General features: G+C 41.8%; 1 protein-coding gene across 4 annotated transcripts in view; it reads left to right on the top strand.

Moving 5' to 3' along the window:
• Positions 1–21581, top strand: part of GADL1 (glutamate decarboxylase like 1) — a 260588-nt gene that overhangs the window by 60274 nt on the left and 178733 nt on the right. For all 4 annotated transcript variants that reach the window (XM_030205926.1, XM_030205918.1, XM_030205934.1 and 1 more), the window contains exons 3-7: positions 3321–3447; positions 4359–4449; positions 7044–7150; positions 14532–14647; positions 19196–19275. In XM_030205926.1, coding sequence (XP_030061786.1) covers positions 3321–3447; positions 4359–4449; positions 7044–7150; positions 14532–14647; positions 19196–19275 — 521 coding nt within the window. The remainder of the gene's footprint in view (positions 1–3320; positions 3448–4358; positions 4450–7043; positions 7151–14531; positions 14648–19195; positions 19276–21581) is intronic.

Here is a 21581-nt window from a genome sequence, read left to right as displayed (position 1 = left end):
TTTGCCCACTGACAAAGACATGAGCAGCCCATAATTGAAGGGTAGGTTATTGGTAACAGTGAGAGATAGCACATCACAAATTAAATCCGGAAAATCACATTGTGGAAAGTATATGAATTTATTTGCATTCTGCAGAGGGAAATAAGTATTTAATCCCTCTGGCAAACAAGACCTAATACTTGGTGGCAAAACCCTTGTTGGCAAGCACAGCGGTCAGACGTCTTCTGTAGTTGATGATGAGGTTTGCACACATGTCAGGAGGAATTTTGGTCCACTCCTCTTTGCAGATCATCTCTAAATCATTAAGAGTTCTGGGCTGTCGCTTGGCAACTCGCAGCTTCAGCTCCCTCCATAAGTTTTCAATGGGATTAAGGTCTGGTGACTGGCTAGGCCACTCCATGACCCTAATGTGCTTCTTCCTGAGCCACTCCTTTGTTGCCTTGGCTGTATGTTTTGGGTCATTGTCGTGCTGGAAGACCCAGCCACGACCCATTTTTAAGGCCCTGGCGGAGGGAAGGAGGTTGTCACTCAGAATTGTACGGTACATGGCCCCATCCATTCTCCCATTGATGCGGTGAAGTAGTCCTGTGCCCTTAGCAGAGAAACACCCCCAAAACATAACATTTCCACCTCCATGCTTGACAGTGGGGACGGTGTTCTTTGGGTCATAGGCAGCATTTCTCTTCCTCCAAACACGGCGAGTTGAGTTCATGCCAAAGAGCTCAATTTTTGTCTCATCTGACCACAGCACCTTCTCCCAATCACTCTCGGCATCATCCAGGTGTTCACTGGCAAACTTCAGACGGGCCGTCACATGTGCCTTCCGGAGCAGGGGGACCTTGCGGGCACTGCAGGATTGCAATCCGTTATGTCGTAATGTGTTACCAATGGTTTTCGTGGTGACAGTGGTCCCAGCTGCCTTGAGATCATTGACAAGTTCCCCCCTTGTAGTTGTAGGCTGATTTCTAACCTTCCTCATGATCAAGGATACCCCACGAGGTGAGATTTTGCGTGGAGCCCCAGATCTTTGTCGATTGACAGTCATTTTGTACTTCTTCCATTTTCTTACTATGGCACCAACAGTTGTCTCCTTCTCGCCCAGCGTCTTACTGATGGTTTTGTAGCCCATTCCAGCCTTGTGCAGGTGTATGATCTTGTCCCTGACATCCTTAGACAGCTCCTTGCTCTTGGCCATTTTGTAGAGGTTAGAGTCTGACTGATTCACTGAGTCTGTGGACAGGTGTCTTTCATACAGGTGACCATTGCCGACAGCTGTCTGTCATGCAGGTAACGAGTTGATTTGGAGCATCTACCTGGTCTGTAGGGGCCAGATCTCTTACTGGTTGGTGGGGGATCAAATACTTATTTCCCTCTGCAGAATGCAAATAAATTCATATACTTTCCACAATGTGATTTTCCGGATTTAATTTGTGATGTGCTATCTCTCACTGTTACCAATAACCTACCCTTCAATTATGGGCTGCTCATGTCTTTGTCAGTGGGCACACTTACAAAATCAGCAAGGGATCAAATACTTATTTCCACCACTGTATTCACACAAAATGGCACCTCACCAGTTTGCTTCATTTCTTTGAAGGGGTGAATAAACATGTGAATAAATGTAAGCGGGTTGATAGGGCAGGGCTCAATAAAACCCAGGTGTTAGGTCACAACGGCACCTAAAATATCGACCTAGCGCCAACGTTTTTGTCCCTGGCCACAGTACTTCTCTTTTCCCCACCGGATCCAGCTGCCATCTCTCTCCATCTCCCTACCTCCAGCCTCCAAAATCCAGCAGCTCTTTCTTACCCACCCTTCCTCACCCCCCCAGCCCCCAAATCTTGCCTCGATTCCCAGCATTGACAGCAGCAGCCATCAAGACATGCTGCTATAGCCAGTATTGGAACCTTCCTTCTGCTGGGTCCCACTTCCTGATTCCTAACGGGAAGGACCCGGAAGAGGGAAGGCCCTGATGCAGGCCACAGCAGCATGTCTTGATGGCTGCTACTTCCAACACTGGGAACTGAGGTAAGCTTTGAGGAGGAGGGGGAAGAGAGAGAAAGAGTGGATTCAGGAGACTGGAAGTAGGGAGTGAGAGAAAGATATGTTAGACCCATCTGGGTGGGGGGGGGGGGGGGGAACTGGAGGAAGAGGGAGATGTACTAGACTAGGGAGGGGCTGGAGGGATGTAGAGATGTGCTGGACCCTTGGGTTGGGGGCTAGAAGGAGATGGTGATGTGCTAGACCCTAGGGTGGGGCTGGAGGGAGTTATGCTGGACTTTGGGGGATGGGGCTGAACGGAGACAGAGATGTGCTGGATTTGCCAGGAAGGGGGAGCACAAGAGGGGCGAGAGAGAGAAAAACCAGTCTGGGGGAGGGAAGAGACGAGACAGAGACTGGACTGGGGGAGTAGGGGGTGGAACAGAGGAGGAGAAGTGCTAGACACACAGACAGAGAAAGAGGGTTATGCCAGAGCATGAGGGGGCAGGAGAGAGAAAGGGAGAGATTCTGGACCAGGGGTGTGGGAGGAAAGGAAGAGAGAGGAGGGACAGGACACAGACAAGATATGCTGAGCATGGAGTAAGAATAGAGACAGGGACACAGGGCGATGTTGGAAAATGGGTGGGATAGGAACACAGAGGGGCATTGTTCACAGGGGGAAGAACAGGGACGCAAAGGGGCAATGCTGAATATGAGGAGAGAATAGAGATACTAAGAGGACAGATGCTGAACATGGGGGGGGGGGGGGGATACAGGGACAAAGAGGAGAAATGCTGGACAGGACAGATAGGGACACGTGGAGAAGATGGATGGCAGACATGGAGAGAGAAGAAATGTCAAATAGACAGGAGACCCTGGAAAGGCAGGAAAAACAGAGAAAAACAGACCAAATCGAATGGAAAAATAAAATGCTTGACTACAAAATCTAAAGGACATTCAATGAAGTTACATGGAAATACTTTTAAAAAACAATAGGAGGAAATATTTTTTAATCAACCAATAGTTAAGCTCTGGAACTCGTTACCAGAGGATGTGGTAACAGCAGTTAATGTATCTGTCTTTAAAAAAAAAAAAAAGGTTTGGACAAGCTCCTGGAGGTAAAGTCCATAGTCTGCTGATGAGATAGAAATGGGGAAGCCGCTACTTGTCTTGGGATTGGTAGCATGAATTTTGCTACTATTTGGGATTCTGTCAGGTACTTGTGACCTGGACTGACCACTGTTGGAAGCAGGATGCTGGGCCAGTATGGCCTTGTCTTATATTCTGCTTTAGGCAGCCTGTTATAGAATTAAAGGGGTCTATGTATTTCCTGTTTGTAGGTTTGTGAGTGGCAGCCTCCAGAACAACTAAAAAAGCTTCTTGATGTGGAACTGAGGGACTCTGGAGAACATCATCAAAGACTCCTGCAGCTCTGTCAGAGTGTAATCCGTTACAGTGTCAAAACAAGTAAGAGCTTACTGTAAAGTACAGTGGCAGCAGTTTTTCCAAGCAGAGCTCTGGTCACATATGAGAGTTTGTTATTTAGTAAGGGCATATGAGGGCATCAGTGACAGAGCATTCGCTACCCATCCTACATGAGAACAATGAAAGTGTAATACCTGCTTAGTTGCATTACTTAAGAATTTATCTGCTGGAATTCCAGGTGAGGCTGAAATGTGCACAGAAACTTAAAAAGTCTTGTGAGGAGTTTGATTAATTTTCCACATAATGATATGCAATTACAAATGTAATCAAGTGATGGTAACAGAGGTTAGCATATCTGGGTTTAAAAAAGGTTTGGATAAGTGGAGTGGAGGAGTGGCCTAGTGGTTAGGGTGGTGGACTTTGGTCCTGGGGAACTGAGGAACTGAGTTGGATTCCCACTCAGGCACAGGCAGCTCCTTTGTGACTCTGGGCAAGTCACTTAACCCTTCATTGCCCCATGTAAGCCGCATTGAGTCTGCCATGAGTGGGAAAGTGCAGGGTACAAATGTAACAACAAAAAAAAAAGTTCCTGGAGGAAAAGACCATAGTCTGCTATTGAGATAGATATGGGGAAGTCATTGCTCGCACTGAGATTGGTACCACAGAGTGTTGCTACTATTTGGATTCTGTCAGGCACTTGTGACTTGGCTTGGCCACTGTTGGAAACAGGATACTAGGCTAGATGAACCATTGGTCTGACACAATATGCCTACTCTTATGTTCTTATGTAAAACAAGAAAGCAATTATTAATAAAATAATAACCAGTGATCAAACTGTATCTGGAACCAGTCCTTAAAGCCCACAGTTAAAGAGAACAAGATATAGACAATCAGAAAATGAGAACTTTCAAAAAGAAGAAAAGCATTGATGTCTTTTTCTTCTCAATTTACAGGTCATCCAAGATTTTTCAACCAGCTCTATGCAGGCATGGATCATTACTCTTTGGTTGCTCGTTTCATTACAGAAGCATTAAATCCCAGTGTGTATGTACAGTCTCTCTTTTTTTTTTGGTTTGTTTTAAGACATGCTTGTTATATTATTGGCTACTGGACTTCTATTTTAGTGAATCTGTATTCAGAGCGGAATTTGTTAAGGTATTTTTTCCCCATAGACAGAATGGGAAAGCAGCAAATTTTCAAAAGGTTTATTGGATTTAAAATGTTCCACTATCTGCCCAGTCAAATTCATGGCCAATCAGGAAAGTGGTGACTGGCAGTTTTCCTGGTGGGGAGGGGGAAAGGGAGGGGAGGGGGAAGGAGAGGGAATTCTATAAGGAGCCACCTAGTTTTATGCAGCAAGAACATTTGTGAATTGCAGCTAGATCTGAGAACATTTTCATCTGTTAGCCTTGCTGCCTAGGATTAGCTGAAAAATAGCCTGAAAAAAATTGGGTAAAGTTACTCAGTTATATTTTTTGATCAGTGGCTTAGAGAAAATTGACCTCTTAGGTCAGTGTTCTTCAGCGCAAGGCCCGGGTGGGGGTGGGGGTGGGGGGGCAATGGAGGCCCCCAGAGACCGATGGGGTGGCCTTCGTCATCATTCTGTTTCTTTTTTCTGCTACTCCCTGCCTCCCTACCCAAGTTCACAACAGAAAGGGGGAAGTGGATAAGGGGAAGAGACGCATGCTTGAAGGACAAGGCATTTCTCAATAGATGAAGAGAATGCATTTAGAAATGCCCACCACCTTGAGGATACATCCAATAAAAGGTTTGAAGGCAGGCTGTTTGGTAGATGTCATTGACATACACCGCGCAGCAGTGCCGTGGTTTTGTGTGGGAAGATATTTGGTGGCTGTCCTTCAGCTCATTTGGATCCAAAGTGGCCCAGACTTAAAAATGAGTGAAGACCATTGTCCTAGATGCTCATTTTCAAAAGCAGATAGATGCCTCAAAATGCTTAAAAAAAAAAATCCATCTGCTAGAAACGTCCAAATTTTGATTTTGGAAACTCAGACTTTGGTTATGTCACACTGCAGTTTGTTCAAATAGCAAGGTGTAATGGCTGCGTTTGGTGCTATTCTTAGAAGTAAAATAAGCAAGACTGATGGTAGAAAGAAAGGAATCTTTATTACTTACTATAACAGGAGCTTGTATAACTGGCAGGCACTAGGAACCATACAAAACTGAACAATACTAACTTAGGCAATTGCAAAAGAAATAGTAATTATATGTTATGTTGCAGAAAGAGAAAGAAGGATAGGAGCTTTTAGTTTGCAGAAAAGTTATAAAAGTGAATGAAAGAAAAGAAATAGGGAGAAGGATATGAAAGAATACAAAGTATATAAAGTTCTCAGCTGCAAAAATTCTTAGCTGGGAAATATTCCTGCTGAGCAAGGATATGAAGCTTCTCTTGCCAGCCAGGCAATTTCAGAGTCTCTTTTGTCTACTTAGTACCTTTATAGGACTGTAGTTCCCAACCACCTCTCTCTTATCCTTCACCAATCAGAAGTCCCGCATGTTCACCTGAGGATTGTGATAGGTGTATTGGGGTCCTTGCCACACCTCTACTCAGTAAATTATATTTGTAACAAAACAGTTGGGATATCATGACAACTGGGTCTTGTCAGTTTGTGGTCAGCCAGAAATTCCTGTCTTGCAACTGTCAGTGGAAACTCACAGAAACACACAGAGAAATAAGTAGACCCAAAAGAATTCCAGAATAAACGAGGCATGTTGCATGTGTCTTTTGGGTGGGACTAGGGAGGGACCAAAAATTGGATGTCCAACAGTAATTTTTGAACGGAAAGAAATGTCCATATTTAAAAAGAAGGACATTTTATCTAGAACTGTTACACATTTTATCTAGAACAGTTACACAAAAAGATGCTATGTTTGAGCAGCTGACCACAGGAGGGATTAAGGTGTGGCCCCTTCTTAATCCTGCAGTGGTTGATGTCACCCCCCCCCCTGAAAGTGAAACCAGAAAGGAAACCAGGCTCTATGTCAGCTGCAAGTATTAGCCACTTTGAAAAAACCAGCAAGCAGTTCAGAGGAGTAGCCTGGTGGTAAGTGTAGTGGACTGTAAACCAAGGGACACAGAATCAAATCCCACTGAAATTATATAATTTTTTTCCCTGGGGCTCCCTCCAGGAACAGAAAAATACTTACTGTACCTAAAGATATAAAACACCTGCAAGGCTATTGCAGTGGTGTATATTTAGGTACAGTAGGCATTTTTCTGTTCCTGGAGGGATCACATTTACAAAAAAAGAACTACTGTGGGGATTTGAACCTATTTCCCTTGGTTTATAGTCCACTGTACTAACCACAAGGCTGCTTGTCTGTTCTGCAAACACATCTGTGTGGCCATTTTCATAAGAATGCTGCCAGAGAGACATCCCTGTGTCTTGTTTTCCCCGTTTACAATTTAAACTTTTCAAATGGTTGTGCAGGATGGACATCTCCAGCGTAAGGACATCCTTCTCACGTATGTTTTAACAGGAAATCTGGACATTTTTCATGTTTGAAAATTGCAGTGAGATGGATTTTGATGTTATGATTTGGACGTTCTTTCGAAAATGTCCCTTTTAGTGTGCTCGTGCTGACCGTCATTAATATATCCCTTTTTGTTCATTCAGATATACATATGAAGTGTCGCCAGTTTTTTTGTTACTGGAAGAAGCCACCCTGAAGAAAATGATTGAGTTTATAGGCTGGAAAGAAGGGGATGGCATCTTTAGTCCAGGTGAGAGATATGTTATTTCCTTCACATTTTCAACCTGCATAAACTCCAAATAAAGTGTGTTTCACCTATCCACCACATATTCACTGATAAAGAGGGTCCCTCTGGTCCATATTCACTGATAAAGAGGGTCCCTCTGGTCCACTGTCTGAGACCAGACCTCAGCAGTAATGTCTCTATTATTCATAAGCAGGGCACTAGGATAGTCTTAAACATACTTTTAATTACAGTTTTTACCTGGTTGCTTTACCATGAGATTGTCTGCTAGACTTCATAACCACCTATTCAAGTCACCCTACGAGTGCTTTTCCTGTAAAACTACTAATTGGGCTGTTTTCCAGTCCCAGCTGCAGCCTGGCTTTATCATATTCTCAGGGAAGGTTTTTTTTTTTAATCAGTTGTCAGTTTCTAGGGTAGACACCAGCTATCTTTTCACAGCATGCTTACTACTACTTTTAGCATATGTGTCTTTACAGTTCTGAGCTACACTGCATAGCCTTACACCAAGCACATAAAGCCTTTTCTGAGCCCTCTTGCCACAAGGTTACTTTAATTGGGAGATTAGAAGCTAATTCTCCCTGGTTAGCTGTGCCCTACCTCTTTGACAATATTCTGCATTAGGAGGATATGTGTACAGTGACATTATAAACACCAGGTCACTGCTTCTCACACAGCAACCCATTGCTCTATAGCAATACAGCAGAACCCTGGCAATTAAGAGTCCTCAGATTCCAACCTTTGCTTTATGGTCTGACTTTTAACCACCACCATTCCCTAGGTATCTTTTCCAAACCCATCCTATTGGCAGGCAGGAGTTTCTCTGGCCCAAGCTGCTTCCTCCCCTCTCTGCAGATGGACCACCCCGTTAGCTTTTCACTAGCCTGCTTAATAGAGCATAGGTGGCTATGATTTATAGTAGTAGTAGTAGTAGTAATCACTTTGTACTCCAAGCTCTGGCTGCCTGTTTACCCACAATTAGAAACCCTAGGACTTCACTGACTTTTGTAGCTCCAGTTTCACAAAACTCCCTCTAGTGGCTGGCTGATCTTGGTTCTGTCCAGCACGCCACACTATACATAATTGTAGTGCTCAAGATTCTGTATATTGCTTATGATAAAGCGCTTACCGAAATTTATTTGCATGTATAGATAGCTCTCTATAAACCATACTTGAAATCATAATATACATTAGCACAGTGCTTCTCATCCCAATCTTTGAGATACAACTAGCCAATCAGGTTTTCAAGATATTCACAATGAATATGCATGGGAGAGATTTGCATGCACTGCCTCCTTAGTACGCAGATCTTTCTCATATATGTTCCTTGTGGATATCCTGAAAACCTGACTGGCTGCATGTTCCCTGAGTACTGGGTTGGGAGGTACTGCATTAGTAAACATTAATTAACTGTACCATTTTATAGAGAATGTTTGCTATAAACTTATGAGAAAAGTTTATAGCAAACATTCTCTACAAAATGGTACAGCTAATTCATGTTTACTAATGCTCTGGGATTAATATAATGTACTGTATGCAGTGCAACCTGAGTCTAAGGAAGAAAGATATCAGTTTAGTATATGCTGTGCCATTTCAGACATATAGGGCCGGATTCTGTAAATGGTGTGCGGATTTCTGCGTTCAACTAAGTTGGCTAACGAGCCAATTAGTGCTAATAATCAGTTATTGGTGTTAATTGGCAACATTTTTGATTTGCGGTCGTGCATCTTAAGTGCCATTCTATAAAATTCTTATAGTGCACAACCTAAAAGGGGGCATGGCCATGGGTGCACACAGTATTACTGAGTACCGGGGATCCGTGCCCAACTTACATGCCAGGATTTACACCAGGTTTTAGTTGGTGGAAATTTGGGTGTGAATCCCGGCACTAAGAGCTATTCTATAAAGGGCACCAATCCTGAAATACTCATTATAGAATACCATTCAGCACTGATTTTTTTTTTTTTTTAATTTTGAGAGCCGTTTACTGACTCTAGCCCATACTATAGAACCACATTGCATTATGCCGATTTAATGCTCGTTTGCTCTTAGAATTGCTTGCATATGCATTCAGTATAAGGAGTCATTTGTTCTTTCTAAAGACTTCAACGTAGAGGGTGTTCATAAGGAAAACACAGTGCACCTTTCCTGTGAACTTGACGTGTTACCATTTTGAAACTGCAATCTCAGGCTGCTTAGAAGGGCTTGTTAGCAAACAGTGTGAAAGCTAAGTATGTACACACCCAGGTAGGCTGGGTGTTCATATCAGAAGGAGTGACTTGATCAAATTGTGCCAGTACTGCCTTGAGATATTATAAGAGAAAATGGCTGTCAAATATTTCTATGCTAGTGAAAGAAATGCATTGCTATCTATTCAGAGTTTCATCAGGTAGAATTATGTTGTCAGTTTTGTAATATGGTTCTGCATATGGTTCTTCTGAGGAATTATGAATTACAAGACCAGCGTACTGCAGCATTTAGTTGATGCTTCAAATATAAACCAACCAGCTTATAATCGAAAGTAATCGCCGGCTATTTCCCGACACAAATTGGGATATGGCCGGCGATTTCGCAAAAGCGGCGAAAAGCGTATAATCGAAATCTACATTTGTGATAGCTTCGCCGCTTTCCCTTCGCCGCGCCGGTGAAAGTTCAAAGGGGCGTGTTGGCGGTGAAGCGAAGGCGGGACATGGGCAGGCTTGGGCGTGGCTACCAGATGGCCAGCTTTCGTGGATAATGGAAAAATAAATCCCGGCGATAAGCAGTATTTCGCTGGGTTTACTTGGTCCTTTTATTTTCACGACCAAGCCTCAAAAAGGTGCCCCAACTGACCAGATGACCACCGGAGAGAATGGGGGATGACCTCCCCTTACTCCCCCAGTGGTCGCCAACCCCCTCCCACACTAAAATTATTAAATACAAACCTTTTTTGCCAGCCTGTATGCCAGCCTCAAATGGCATACCCAGCACCCTGACAGCAGTATGCAGGTCCCTGGAACAGTTGTTGTTGGTTGCAGTGGACTGCAGAAAGGCAGAGCCAGGCCCATCCCCCCCCCTACCTGTTCCACTTGTGGTGGGTAATTTGAGCCCTCCCAAACCCCCCAAAACCCACTGTACCCACATGTAGGTGCCCCCCTTCAGCCCTTAGGGCTAGGGTAATGGTGCACACTTGTGAGCAGTGGGTTTTGGAGGGGATTTAGGGGACTCAGCACACAAGGGAAGGGTGCTATGCACCTGGAAGCTAATTTGGTTGTTTATAAAAGATGTTTGAAGTGCCCCCTAGGGTGCCCGGTTGGTGTCCTGGCATGTGAGGGGGACCATTGCACTACAAATGCTGACTCCTCCCACGGCCAAATGCCTTGGATTTCGCCGGGTTTGAGATCGCCGGCAGTTTTTTCCATTATCGCGGAAAAACAAGAGTAGCGATCTCAAACCCGGCGAAATCCAAGATATTTCGCCGGCCCACACCGTATTATCGAAAAAAAAAGATGGCCGGCCATCTTTTTTGAAAATACGGTTCCGGCTGGCTGTTGCGCCACCGCCAAAATAGATCGCCGGCGACCTATTTCGCTGGCGACGTTTGATTATTCCCCTCCAAGCCATCTTATATACTACATAGGGGCCTTTTTAATAAAGTATGTTTCTGTGCTAAAAATAGCATGATATACAGTAAGACCTCAGCATGCAAGTTATGTAAACTGCATAGCTGCCTGCTGGCTCCTTGTGGTGTATTAAGTGTCATGTTAACGTATTACATCCCTGTACATAAATGAGTGAGTGTCATATGTAAATGAGGCTTCACCAAGTCACGGGAATAATGCGGTGTATTCTCCACACATACTATTCTCCATAGGCTCAGTAAAGCTTGAAAATTTGACAGGTGTCTTCAGACAGGGTGTTACATTTCTATTGTGCATAGTAAGGTCTAAAGATGCCTGGTTCCATGCATATATCCCACATGTTAATCAATACAATGAGGAAAGTTCATGATTGGGTTACTGAGGGAGAAGAAATCCCTGGGTTCACTTGTTTCATATTAAGGGGCATAGTTGTCAGCGTGGGCTACTGTTAAAAGTGTGTTATTTTACAATTATTAGTAACTAGGGGCCCTGTTTACTAAGCCGTGCTAGAGGCGCATTAGTATTTTTAGCATGCGCTAAGCAGTGGCATGCGCTAACTGTGTAAACGCCCATAATATTCCTACGGGTGTCTATACAGTTACCTCGTGCTACTTTTTAGCATGTGCTAATAACACTAGTGCACCTTAGTAAACAGGGACCTAGGTCTTATTTCATAGAATGGAACTGTGTTAAAACAGCATGTGTTAGTGGTAAAATAACGTGTCTTAATGGTAGCACATGTTGATAACTTCCCCCCTAGGTTGGGTAAGTAGCATGAGAGACATCTACAAAAAGCTAGCACCTATAGCATAGGTATTTTTCTTTTTGTACATACGTCTACCATGGCCACACTAGCTTGGCAATAATTTAATGTGCAGATAATAAAGCTTATTGCATACCATATTATCATGCACATCTTTTTTCATGCATAAATGAGCTCTTTATAAAATTACCTAATGTATTACACACATAGAGATCTGCATGATGCTAACAAAGCACATGCTTTTATCCAAGCCATGTATAGACATGCTCTGTGGTGAAAAATGGGCAGAGTCCTGATTTACAAATAGTTTATATGCAAGTTATCCTCTGATCATATAAAAGTCGTCAAAAATTGTGCATGTAAATTTAGGCATGCCCCCGATTTTGCGCACACAATTTAATAGAATAATGAGCCAATTAGTGGCAATTGACTTTTTAACAAGCAATTATTGGCACTAATTAGATGTAATTTGGACTAAGGCATGCAAATTTACGCACGGCCTGAAAAATGGGGTGTGGAAATGGGAGGGTCATGAGTGTTTCTGGGCGGATCAGGGTGTTGTTTTGAGTTATGTTCATAATTATAGAATATGGGTGCTCTGTGCGCAAATTTAGGTGTGGACATTTGCACCATGTTTTTGTTGGCGCAAATAGTGGCACCTAAATGTACATGTGACCTCTCTGTATGTACATTATTCTATAAACTGTGCTGAACTTTAGGTGCGGCTTATAGAATACCGCTTAAGCCGGGTTTTTTTCAGCTACAATTTTCTAGGTGCCATTTGTAGAATCTAGCCCTATCTGCTAACATTTACCCTACTCCAAGTTTCGATCTAACTGTGTAACCCTAGTATTTTAAGAAAACACACATGCCATCTATGTTTCTTTATAAAATAGGCTAGAAATTAAGTGCATTATAGCCCTCTACACCTAGGCAACCTGTTATAAAATTACACATAATCCCCAAATTCTATATATGGTGCTCGAAGTTGTGTACTCAGCTTTAAGTGCACTTCTGAGATGTGCACGCAAAGAAAATGGACAATGAGCTCTGAACCATTAATAATCATTACCACCACTGCCATGATCATTGCCATTACCCTCTTGGCTTTACCTTTTTACAAGTATGGAAATCTGCTATCAACTGAAGTGTGATATTAGGAAAGACTAAACACGCCTTTATAAACTTCTGTCGGGAAGCAACTGTAGCACTTTCCAAGGTGTTAAAGCACTTTTTTTGTGATATTAGGAAGGACTACAAACACTGTTTCAAACTTCCTTTGAGAAACAGCTGAAGCACTTTCCAAGCTGTCAAAGCACTTTTTTGAACACCTTGAAGACTGTATTGTTTGCCCGTTTTGCTGCTTTCAGTAATCTAAATGCTGAAAGAAATTAAAGCTGAGCATTTGGAATCTCTTTAAGAACAGCTGATTGTTAAGGACAAATTAAGAATCCTTTGAAATGCACTGCTGAAAGGTTTCTAACCCCATTTGTTTGCAGTGTCTGCTTATAGTATTTCTTCTAAAAGGTTCAGCACAACTTCAGTTTTAGCTAATGTGCAGTTAGAAAAGCTAATGTATAGATAGCACCATTGTAGCCATCTGTAATATTTTTAATATTCTTTTTTAATGGCTGCACCTTATCATTAAGTCATGGGGGGGGGGGTGCTTTTACAAAGGCAAGGTAGGCTGTTCGCGTGTGCAGTGGGCAGCAAAATGAGACTACTACCAGTCAAGCGTGCCCCCTGGCGGTAATTTTGGATCTGGCGCACGCCCATGCCGCTGGGACAAATTATTTTTTAAATTTCCTACCACACACAGTGTTTCCGGCATTAGTTGGTGTGTGCCAACCAGTCACCATGCATGTAGCACATGAGCCCATACCGCTAGATCAATGGGTGGCATTAAGGGCTCAGGCTGTAAATAGGCACACGCTGGTTTCATTTTTGCCACAGGCTCTTTTCCTGGCCCATTATAAAAAGCCCTTTTTCCAAGATGTGGTAAAAACTGGCCTGGCTTATACCAAAAACACGCGCTCACACTACTGCAGACCACTTTTTGCCGCGGCTTAGTAAAAGAACCCCTGGGTTAACTGTGGTGTGTGTTTTAATGACTGTTTTTTCATATTAATAAATGTATTTGCCTTATTTGTATATTAATTGAACCTTCTTTTTGTAATATATTGATTTATATAATTTGAAGGTTAATTTTTTATTTGGTACTCCATTTTTTGTTATTATTATTGAACCAATTATTGATGCTAATTAGTACACATTACAATTTGTGGGCACATCTGGATGCGCATTATTCTGTAAGGCATGGGGCCTTATTTTATAAAGGTTATGCTCCTAAATTTACACTCCTAAATTATGAGTGTAATATATGCTCCTGATTTAGGGCCTATTTAGGGCCTATTACACTCGTAGATTTAGTATACATTTAGGAGCATAAATTTATGCTCCTAAATTTGTGAGCAGAAATTATGCTCATAAATTTAGGGGCATAAATTTAGGAGCATAACCATTATAGAATAAGGCCCATAGTGCCTAAGTCCTATAGCATGCCTCTCAAAAGGGGGTATGGCCAAGGGCGTGTCAAGGGCATTCTGAAAAGTTGTGCGTGGAATTACAGAATACTGCCTAACTGCACCTGGGTGCCAGCATTTACACCAGCAAATGTACATTGGGCACCCAGAAGTTAGGTTCTGGATCTGCGCTAAATGCTATTCTATATAAGGCATGCACCCCTTATAGAATTGCGTTAGTTCTAAGTTTTTTAAAGTTTCAATCCCATTTATTGAATTCCTTCCCAAATGTGTATCACAATTTTTTTACATATATCCCGTATAGAAATAATTTATTAGTTTTAACAGAGAAACAAATTTTATCTAACAGGAACTAGATATTTGGTATTGGAAAAATGAGGATAGAGAACATCAATTATAATTTGATTCTAGCAAAATATCAAGAAATATATCATCACATTTATTTTTTTTTTGTATTGTAGGAGGGTCTATTTCCAACATGTATGCTACCAATTTAGCCAGATATAAATACTGTCCAGATATAAAAGAAAAGGGTCTTTCCGGAGCACAGCGGCTTGTTATGTTTACATCGGAAGAGGTACAGAATTCTTAAATATTGAATTGAACTTCTATTCACCCTGCGTAAATAATGCACACAAAACCCTGTTAGAGAGAAGAGGGTATATATCACAATAATCTCTTGTGCATTCAGATGTACAAAAGGAAAACACTTTCAGGTTATTTTTGGATTTTTAGCCTGTTATTCAGTTTGATTCATACGTTTGCATTAATAAAATATTTTCCACATTTGTTTGAAGCTTTTGTCATGTGGAAATCACCTTTGTGTGCATTAATTCTTAGACTGGCATGCGTTAGATCATTTTATGCACTCTCTCTGACATGCATTACCGAAGTAGTGCGTACTAATGCAATGAATGCATGTTATTAGTAACTAGGTCCCATCGCATAAAACAGGACCTGCTATAAAATAACAGATGTTAACAGATGTTAACAGTGTTAGCGCATATGGGCAGCCCCATTTTAGACAGGTCGAAGTAGTAAGAATTGAATCGTGCAGTAGTAAGAATTGAAATCTCAAGCTTCACCAGTATTTTACAACAGACTCTGCCGATATGCAGCCTGTTCTGAAATACAGGGCAAATGGACATTTATGTGCCGGGTGCATGCAGAACGAACCATTCATTTTAGAAAAATAAATGCATACAATATCAATAGGTTGAAAGCCAGTATATAACCAGTTAACTTTGCCACCTTAGAAACATTGGGGGTCTTTTATAAAGGCGCACTAGCATTTTTAACGCATGTCAGTCATTAGCGCATGCTAAACACTAGAGATGCCCATAGGAATATATGGGATCTCTAGCATTTAGCGTATGCTTATTTTTAGCACGCTGTCATAATGACCTGTATCCCTTGCCAGTTTGGGGGAAGATAAAAAAAACTTGAGGATTAAGGGGAAAGCTCCCCCAATCCATCCAGAAGAGTTCTGCTCAATAGCAGCTGTTTTTACCAAATCCTAAAAGTATTTGGTAACAGGTGTAACTCCCATTGGCAGTCTTTTAGGACCTAGACATTTACCCCCGGATTCTATAAAAGTCGTCCAAATTTGGGTGTCCAAATCTAGGTGCAATCCTGAGTTGCACAAGCAACTAAATTAGTTAATGAGCAATTAATACTCAATAATTGGCTGCTAATAGTCGGTTATTGGTGTGAATTGGCACTAATTTGGATTTGCACTTGCAACTGCCTAAGCGCGATTCTATAAACAATCTTGCATGCAACCCGAGGGGGTGTGGCCATGGGTGGGTTAGGGGTGTTCCAGAAAGTTGCCCGCAGTGTTACTGAATTTGGGGGTTGTGCACCCAGCTTACATTCCAGGGTTTATACCAGGCTTCAGTTGGGGTAAGTCCTCGTGCCCAAAGTTGTGCGTGGGAATCCTGGAGCGCTGTTTATAGAATAGCTGCCAAGCGTGGATTTTTCCTGGCACCTATTTTTCAGCACCATTTACTAAATCCAGCCCTTACTCCCCTTCTGAAGGCACACTTAATAGAATTAAGTTCAAGTTTATTATGCTTTATATACCACATATCATGGCATGAAGTTCAGTGAATTCTGCACACAGCTTGTGATTATCCACACATTAGTATTCTAATGGCACTGATATGCAAATAAGCCTGGTGGAGAAATAAGACATGTAAATTTTCTACAGACATCCTCACAACAAAGATAACTACACATCCTGAGAAGTAGTTACCTGTCTTGTGGAAAATGGCCTAAAAGACCTTTTTGTACATGGTTTAACACTGTGAATATAGTTAATGAATTGCGTTGCCTGAATTTGTATCACAGTACCTTATTAGCTTTGAGTTTGCAAAAAAGTGTGCAGTATAAATTTTTGTGGTCTGTTTTCTGTATAATGGGTCTGATTTTATGCCAGGATACCTATGAGAGAAGTATAGAAAAATTGCCTATTTTAAGACTATTTTATAAAAGCAACATAGATGCATATGGGCCTTCATATAACAGGCCCCAGAAGTATCAAAATAGGTGTAAAAGTGTGCATGTACTCGCACAATTTATATTAAATATTAGAATTTTAAATATTAGATATTGTAATACTGTCCTCTAGTTAAATTAAATCTATATTTTATGAAATATTAATGGACAACAGAATTTTGCCCCTGTTCTACCCAAACAATGCTTTGGGAATGCTTACATGTGGCATACATATTAATATCTGCCATCTTGTCAGCACATGCACTTATATGGGGTGGTTGACTTAGGAGTAATGTCAGAAAATTCTTTTTCATGGAGAGGGTGGCTGATGCCTGGAATGCCTTCCCGAGATAGGTGGTGGGGAAAAAAAAACGGTGGTGGAATTCAAAAATGCATGGGATGAACACAGAGGATCTCTAATTAGAGAATGAATGGTATAAAAAAACAAAACTTAAAGGGTTGCATTTATGTTTGCATGTCGAGTGATGCTTAGATGGCAACTCTAGCTTTATCAACTAAGGCCGGTGCTGGACTGGCTTGTACGGTCTATGTCCCATATATAGCAATCCGGTTTAGGATGGGCTGGAGAGGGCTTTGACGGAAACTCCAGTAATTTGGAACGTTAGGACAGTGCCAGGCAGACTTTTATGGTCTGTGTCCCGCAAATGACAAGACAGATTCAGACAGGCTGGAGTGGGCTTTGACGGCAACTCCAGTAGTTGGAATATAAGGACAGAGTTGGGTGAACTTCTACCATCTATATCTCACAAACAACAAAGAAAGGACATGATCAAGTATATAATCTCAAGCTCATTATTGATTTAATCTTGATTTGAGAATGAATGTTGCTGTTGGGCAGACTGGATGGACTATTCAGGTCTTTATATGCCGTCAGTTATTATGGGGCTCACTTTCAAAAGAGAAAAATGTCCAAAAAGTGGCATAAATCTGCATTTGGATGTTTTTCTCATAAAAACGTCCAAATTGGTACTTTTAAAACCAGTTTTTAGACCTTTTTCTATAAAGTCCATCAGAAGTGCGTTCAAATCACAAGGGGGCATGTCAGGGGCGTGTTAAGGGCAGGATGTGGGCATTCCTAACACTTATGACGTTTCTCTGCCATAATGGAACAAAACAAAAACACCCAGGGCTATAAGTTGGACATTTTGGGCTAGACCTGCTTTAATCCAGAAAGAAAGTGCCCTAAATGACCACTGAAAGGAATCAGGGATGATCTCCCCTTACTCCCCTAGTGATGACTGACCACCTCTCACCGTCCACCCCCCCAATAAATGTGATTTAAAACATTATTTACCAGCCTCAGATGTTATACTCGTGTCCCTGGAGTAGTCTATTGATGGGTGCTGTACACTGCAGACAGGTGGACCCAGGCCCATACCTCCCCCTACCTGTTCCACTTATGGAAAACTCACCAGAAACCCACTGTACCTACATATAGGTGCCCCCTTCACCCATAAGGGCTATTGAAATGGTGTACAGTTGGGGATAGTGCATTTTGGGTGGGGTTTAGGGGGGCTCAGCAGACAAGATAAAGGAGCAACAGTGAGATGTGTATCTGGGAGCATTTATTTGAAGTCCACTGCAGTGCCCCATTGCTCACCTGGGATGTCTGTTTGGCCTTACCGCTAAGTAAATGGGTGGCATTAAGGGCTCAGGCCATAAATAGGCGTGCACTAGTTTTAATTTTGTCACATGTCCATTTCCTGGCCCATTAAAAAAACCCTTTTTTCCAGACATGGTAAAGAAATGGCCCAGCGTGCATCCAAAACGCACCCACACTACAGCAGGCCACTTTTTACCACGCCGTTGTAAAAGGACCCCTCAGTGTGATATTCAGCACTTCACCAGATATAGGGCAGTGCATCAATAGGACTGGTCCTATTTATGCTGTTACCTTAGCTGGTTAGGTGATGGATATCGGCACTTAACCGGGCAAGTGCTGACTCCGTCCCCGGAACATCACCAAAATAGCCGGTTTTGTGTTAGGCGCCAACCAGACTTTTTTTTAGCAGCATTATTTTTTATTTATTTTTGTTACATTTGTACCCCGCGCTTTCCCACTCATGGCAGGCTCAATGCGGCGGGCAATGGAGGGTTAAGTGACTTGCCCAGAGTCACAAGGAGCTGCCTGTGCCGGGAATTGAACTCAGGACCAAAGTCCACCACCCTAATCACTAGGCCACTCCTCCATTTATCCAGTTAAGTGCTGCTGAAAATGACTGGTTAGCCCCGAAAAGATAATTTAACTGGCCAGGAGCCATTTCTGGCCAGTTAAATCACTTTAAATATTAGCCCACCAATCCATGTCTCTATTCAGACTTGGGAGAGTGTGTTTGTGCCAATCCTCTGTCATGCATTTCTAGTCTGCAATATCATATTATACTCTAGAGAATCTGGACATGCTGCATTAAAAATGAAGTGCAATTCATGCTGTAGGAAAATTAATTTCTCTTACTAATTTTGCATTTGTATTTAATATTATGGTGGATGTTTTTGGAGTTACTAATGTTGTCATACAACAAAACTCTGAGCATGTCTTCAAAGTCACATTACTTGTGTAACCCAATTGTATTAATTGTTAAATTCCTGCTGTTTTGTACATCCTCAGAGTCATTATTCGATGAAAAAGGCAGCCTCATTCCTGGGCATCGGCACACAGAATGTGTACTTTGTCAAAGCTGATGACAGGTAAGGGGATGAAATGTATTTAATTCTATAATTTTTCAAAATAGTGCAGAGAGAGTCAAAGCTTGTGGGTAACTTTATCCTTAGGTTTTGCATCAGTTCTCAATGTGAATATATAGTTATGTTTCCTTTGAAAACTGCTCAAGGAAAAAGTAACCACAGGGGTCTGCGTATGCTTTTTGTGTGAGTATATTTTCCAAGAAAAATGAAACCTAGGGGTCCTTTTACTAAAAAGCATTACATTTTGCAGTTGTCATGCCTTAATGCAAAAACTTAACGTGTGGTAAATGCAAACCTTACACGGCAACTATTGGGGGTATGCTCAACATGTTGTTTTTCTGTTCCCAGGTTAAAAATCTATTAGCTCTTGGTATTCTGGTGGCAAGAAGCACGGATGCACTTACCTCTGGATTCGACATATTGGGCCTTTTTCTATAAAGTTTATGTTTCTAAATTTATGCTCCTAAATTACGAATCTAATCTATGCTCCAAAATAGATTACACTCATAATTTAGGAGCATAAATTTAAGAACATAAATTTAGGAGCGTAAATTGAGGAGCATAGCCTTCATAGAATAAGGACCATTGTGCACAAATTTGGGCACGCTGCCAAGATGTGCATGTATCTTAATTGGCTAATGAGCCATTGATGAGCAATAATTGGATGCCAGCAACCAATTATTGATGATAATTGGCATCAGTTGGGATTTGCGTATGCACCTGGCTACGTGCTATTCTATAATGCCAGGGTACCCAAATCCCATAGTGTGCAACTCGAAATAGAGCATGGCCATGGGAGGGGCTTGGAGTGTCAAGGACATTCCGAAAAGTTGTGCATGTTGATACTGAATAATGGGTCAGCAAGCCCAACTTGGGCACCAACATTTACACCAGGTTTAAGCAGATGTAAATCTGATGCCCAGAGTCAGAGCGGGGGGAATTGCATTTAATGCTGCTTTTTTAGCACCCATTTTGAGTGCCATTTATAGAATCTAGCCCTTAGTGCCTTCTATTTGGGAGGCCATGTGGACCTGCATTAGCTGCACAAGTGCAGGTTAGCATGCAAAATGTGCCGTACGCTATCTGCAGTTTGCTGTACATATGGACAAAAAGTGAGGAACGACACCAGATGATAGATAAACTGTATTTCACATCAGGCAGTCTTTATTAGAAGTTGTAGTCTTTCCAAGCTGACAAAAAAGGTCCTTATTTATGCTGAGTGAATTTTTGCATTAAACCCTTGACAGTCTGGTTTCTGCTTTGGCCACAGCACGGAAACCACCATTGTGTCTCTTCTCAGTGAACTACATTTTCCCTTGGATAAGGGTTCTATTGCTTTATTGGTTTTGATGGATCTATCTTCTGCTTTTGACTTAGTGAATCATTCACTCCTTCTATGAAGGTTGTCATCTTTGGGAATATCAGGTCATGTCTATGAGTGGTTCTTCTTTTTTCTTTTTTGGTGTCTATATGAAGTAACACCTCTCCTCAGTTTCCTTTATCATACAGTGTCCCTCAGGGTTCTATCCTGTCACCTCTTTTATTCACTATCTTCCTTAGTCCCCTTGCAGCACTAGTTTAATCTTTGGGTGTATCTGTGTATTTTTATGTGGATGATATCCTTCTTGTTTTCTACACTAGTCCTCTGTCCATTGACCTCTCCCCTCTACAAGTCTGCCTCAGTGAGGTATCAACTTGACTGAAGGATAGCAGTTCAATTTTGAACTCAGACAAGTCCATGTCTTGTTGGATTACTGGTCGTGTTCCAGTATCTTCCAATTCTCTAATTTTTCCAGGTGCTTTGTTCACTCCAGTAGACTTATTCCGATATATTGGGGTCATTTTAGACTGTCACTTATCATTTGCCCATCAGATTTCATCAATGCTCCATTTAGGGTTTTGTAGCTTGTGTCAACTTCCTTCCATTCACCATCATTTGGATGTGGAGTCTCTGCATAATATTTATCATGCTTTTTTTTGTCACCACTTGGCAATATTATTGTAATATTGCATATGCAGGGCTGCCTCAATCTAGTCTAAAACGGTTGCAATCATTGCAAAACATGCTGCTTGTTTTTTGTGCAGAGCAAGGCTCCAGGACTCTATCTCTCCACTTTTCTTGAAATTGCATTGGCTTCCTGTTGGGGTCTCTATTCAGTTCAAGATTCTATCTCTAATGTTCAAGGCCTTACGTGATGGTATTCCAGATTATTTATCTTGTTTTACAATTCCTTATTCCCCTTCATGACTGTTGCGATCTCTCAATGATCATAGACTGGTTCTTCATCTCAGGCTCGTTAGGAATCTAT

This window comes from Microcaecilia unicolor, chromosome 1 (assembly GCF_901765095.1).
Source record: "Microcaecilia unicolor chromosome 1, aMicUni1.1, whole genome shotgun sequence".
In the NCBI taxonomy this organism is placed as follows: Eukaryota; Metazoa; Chordata; class Amphibia; order Gymnophiona; family Siphonopidae; genus Microcaecilia; species Microcaecilia unicolor.
Note: the sequence above shows the minus strand (reverse complement) of the source record. Positions and strands in the feature narration are given on the sequence as shown.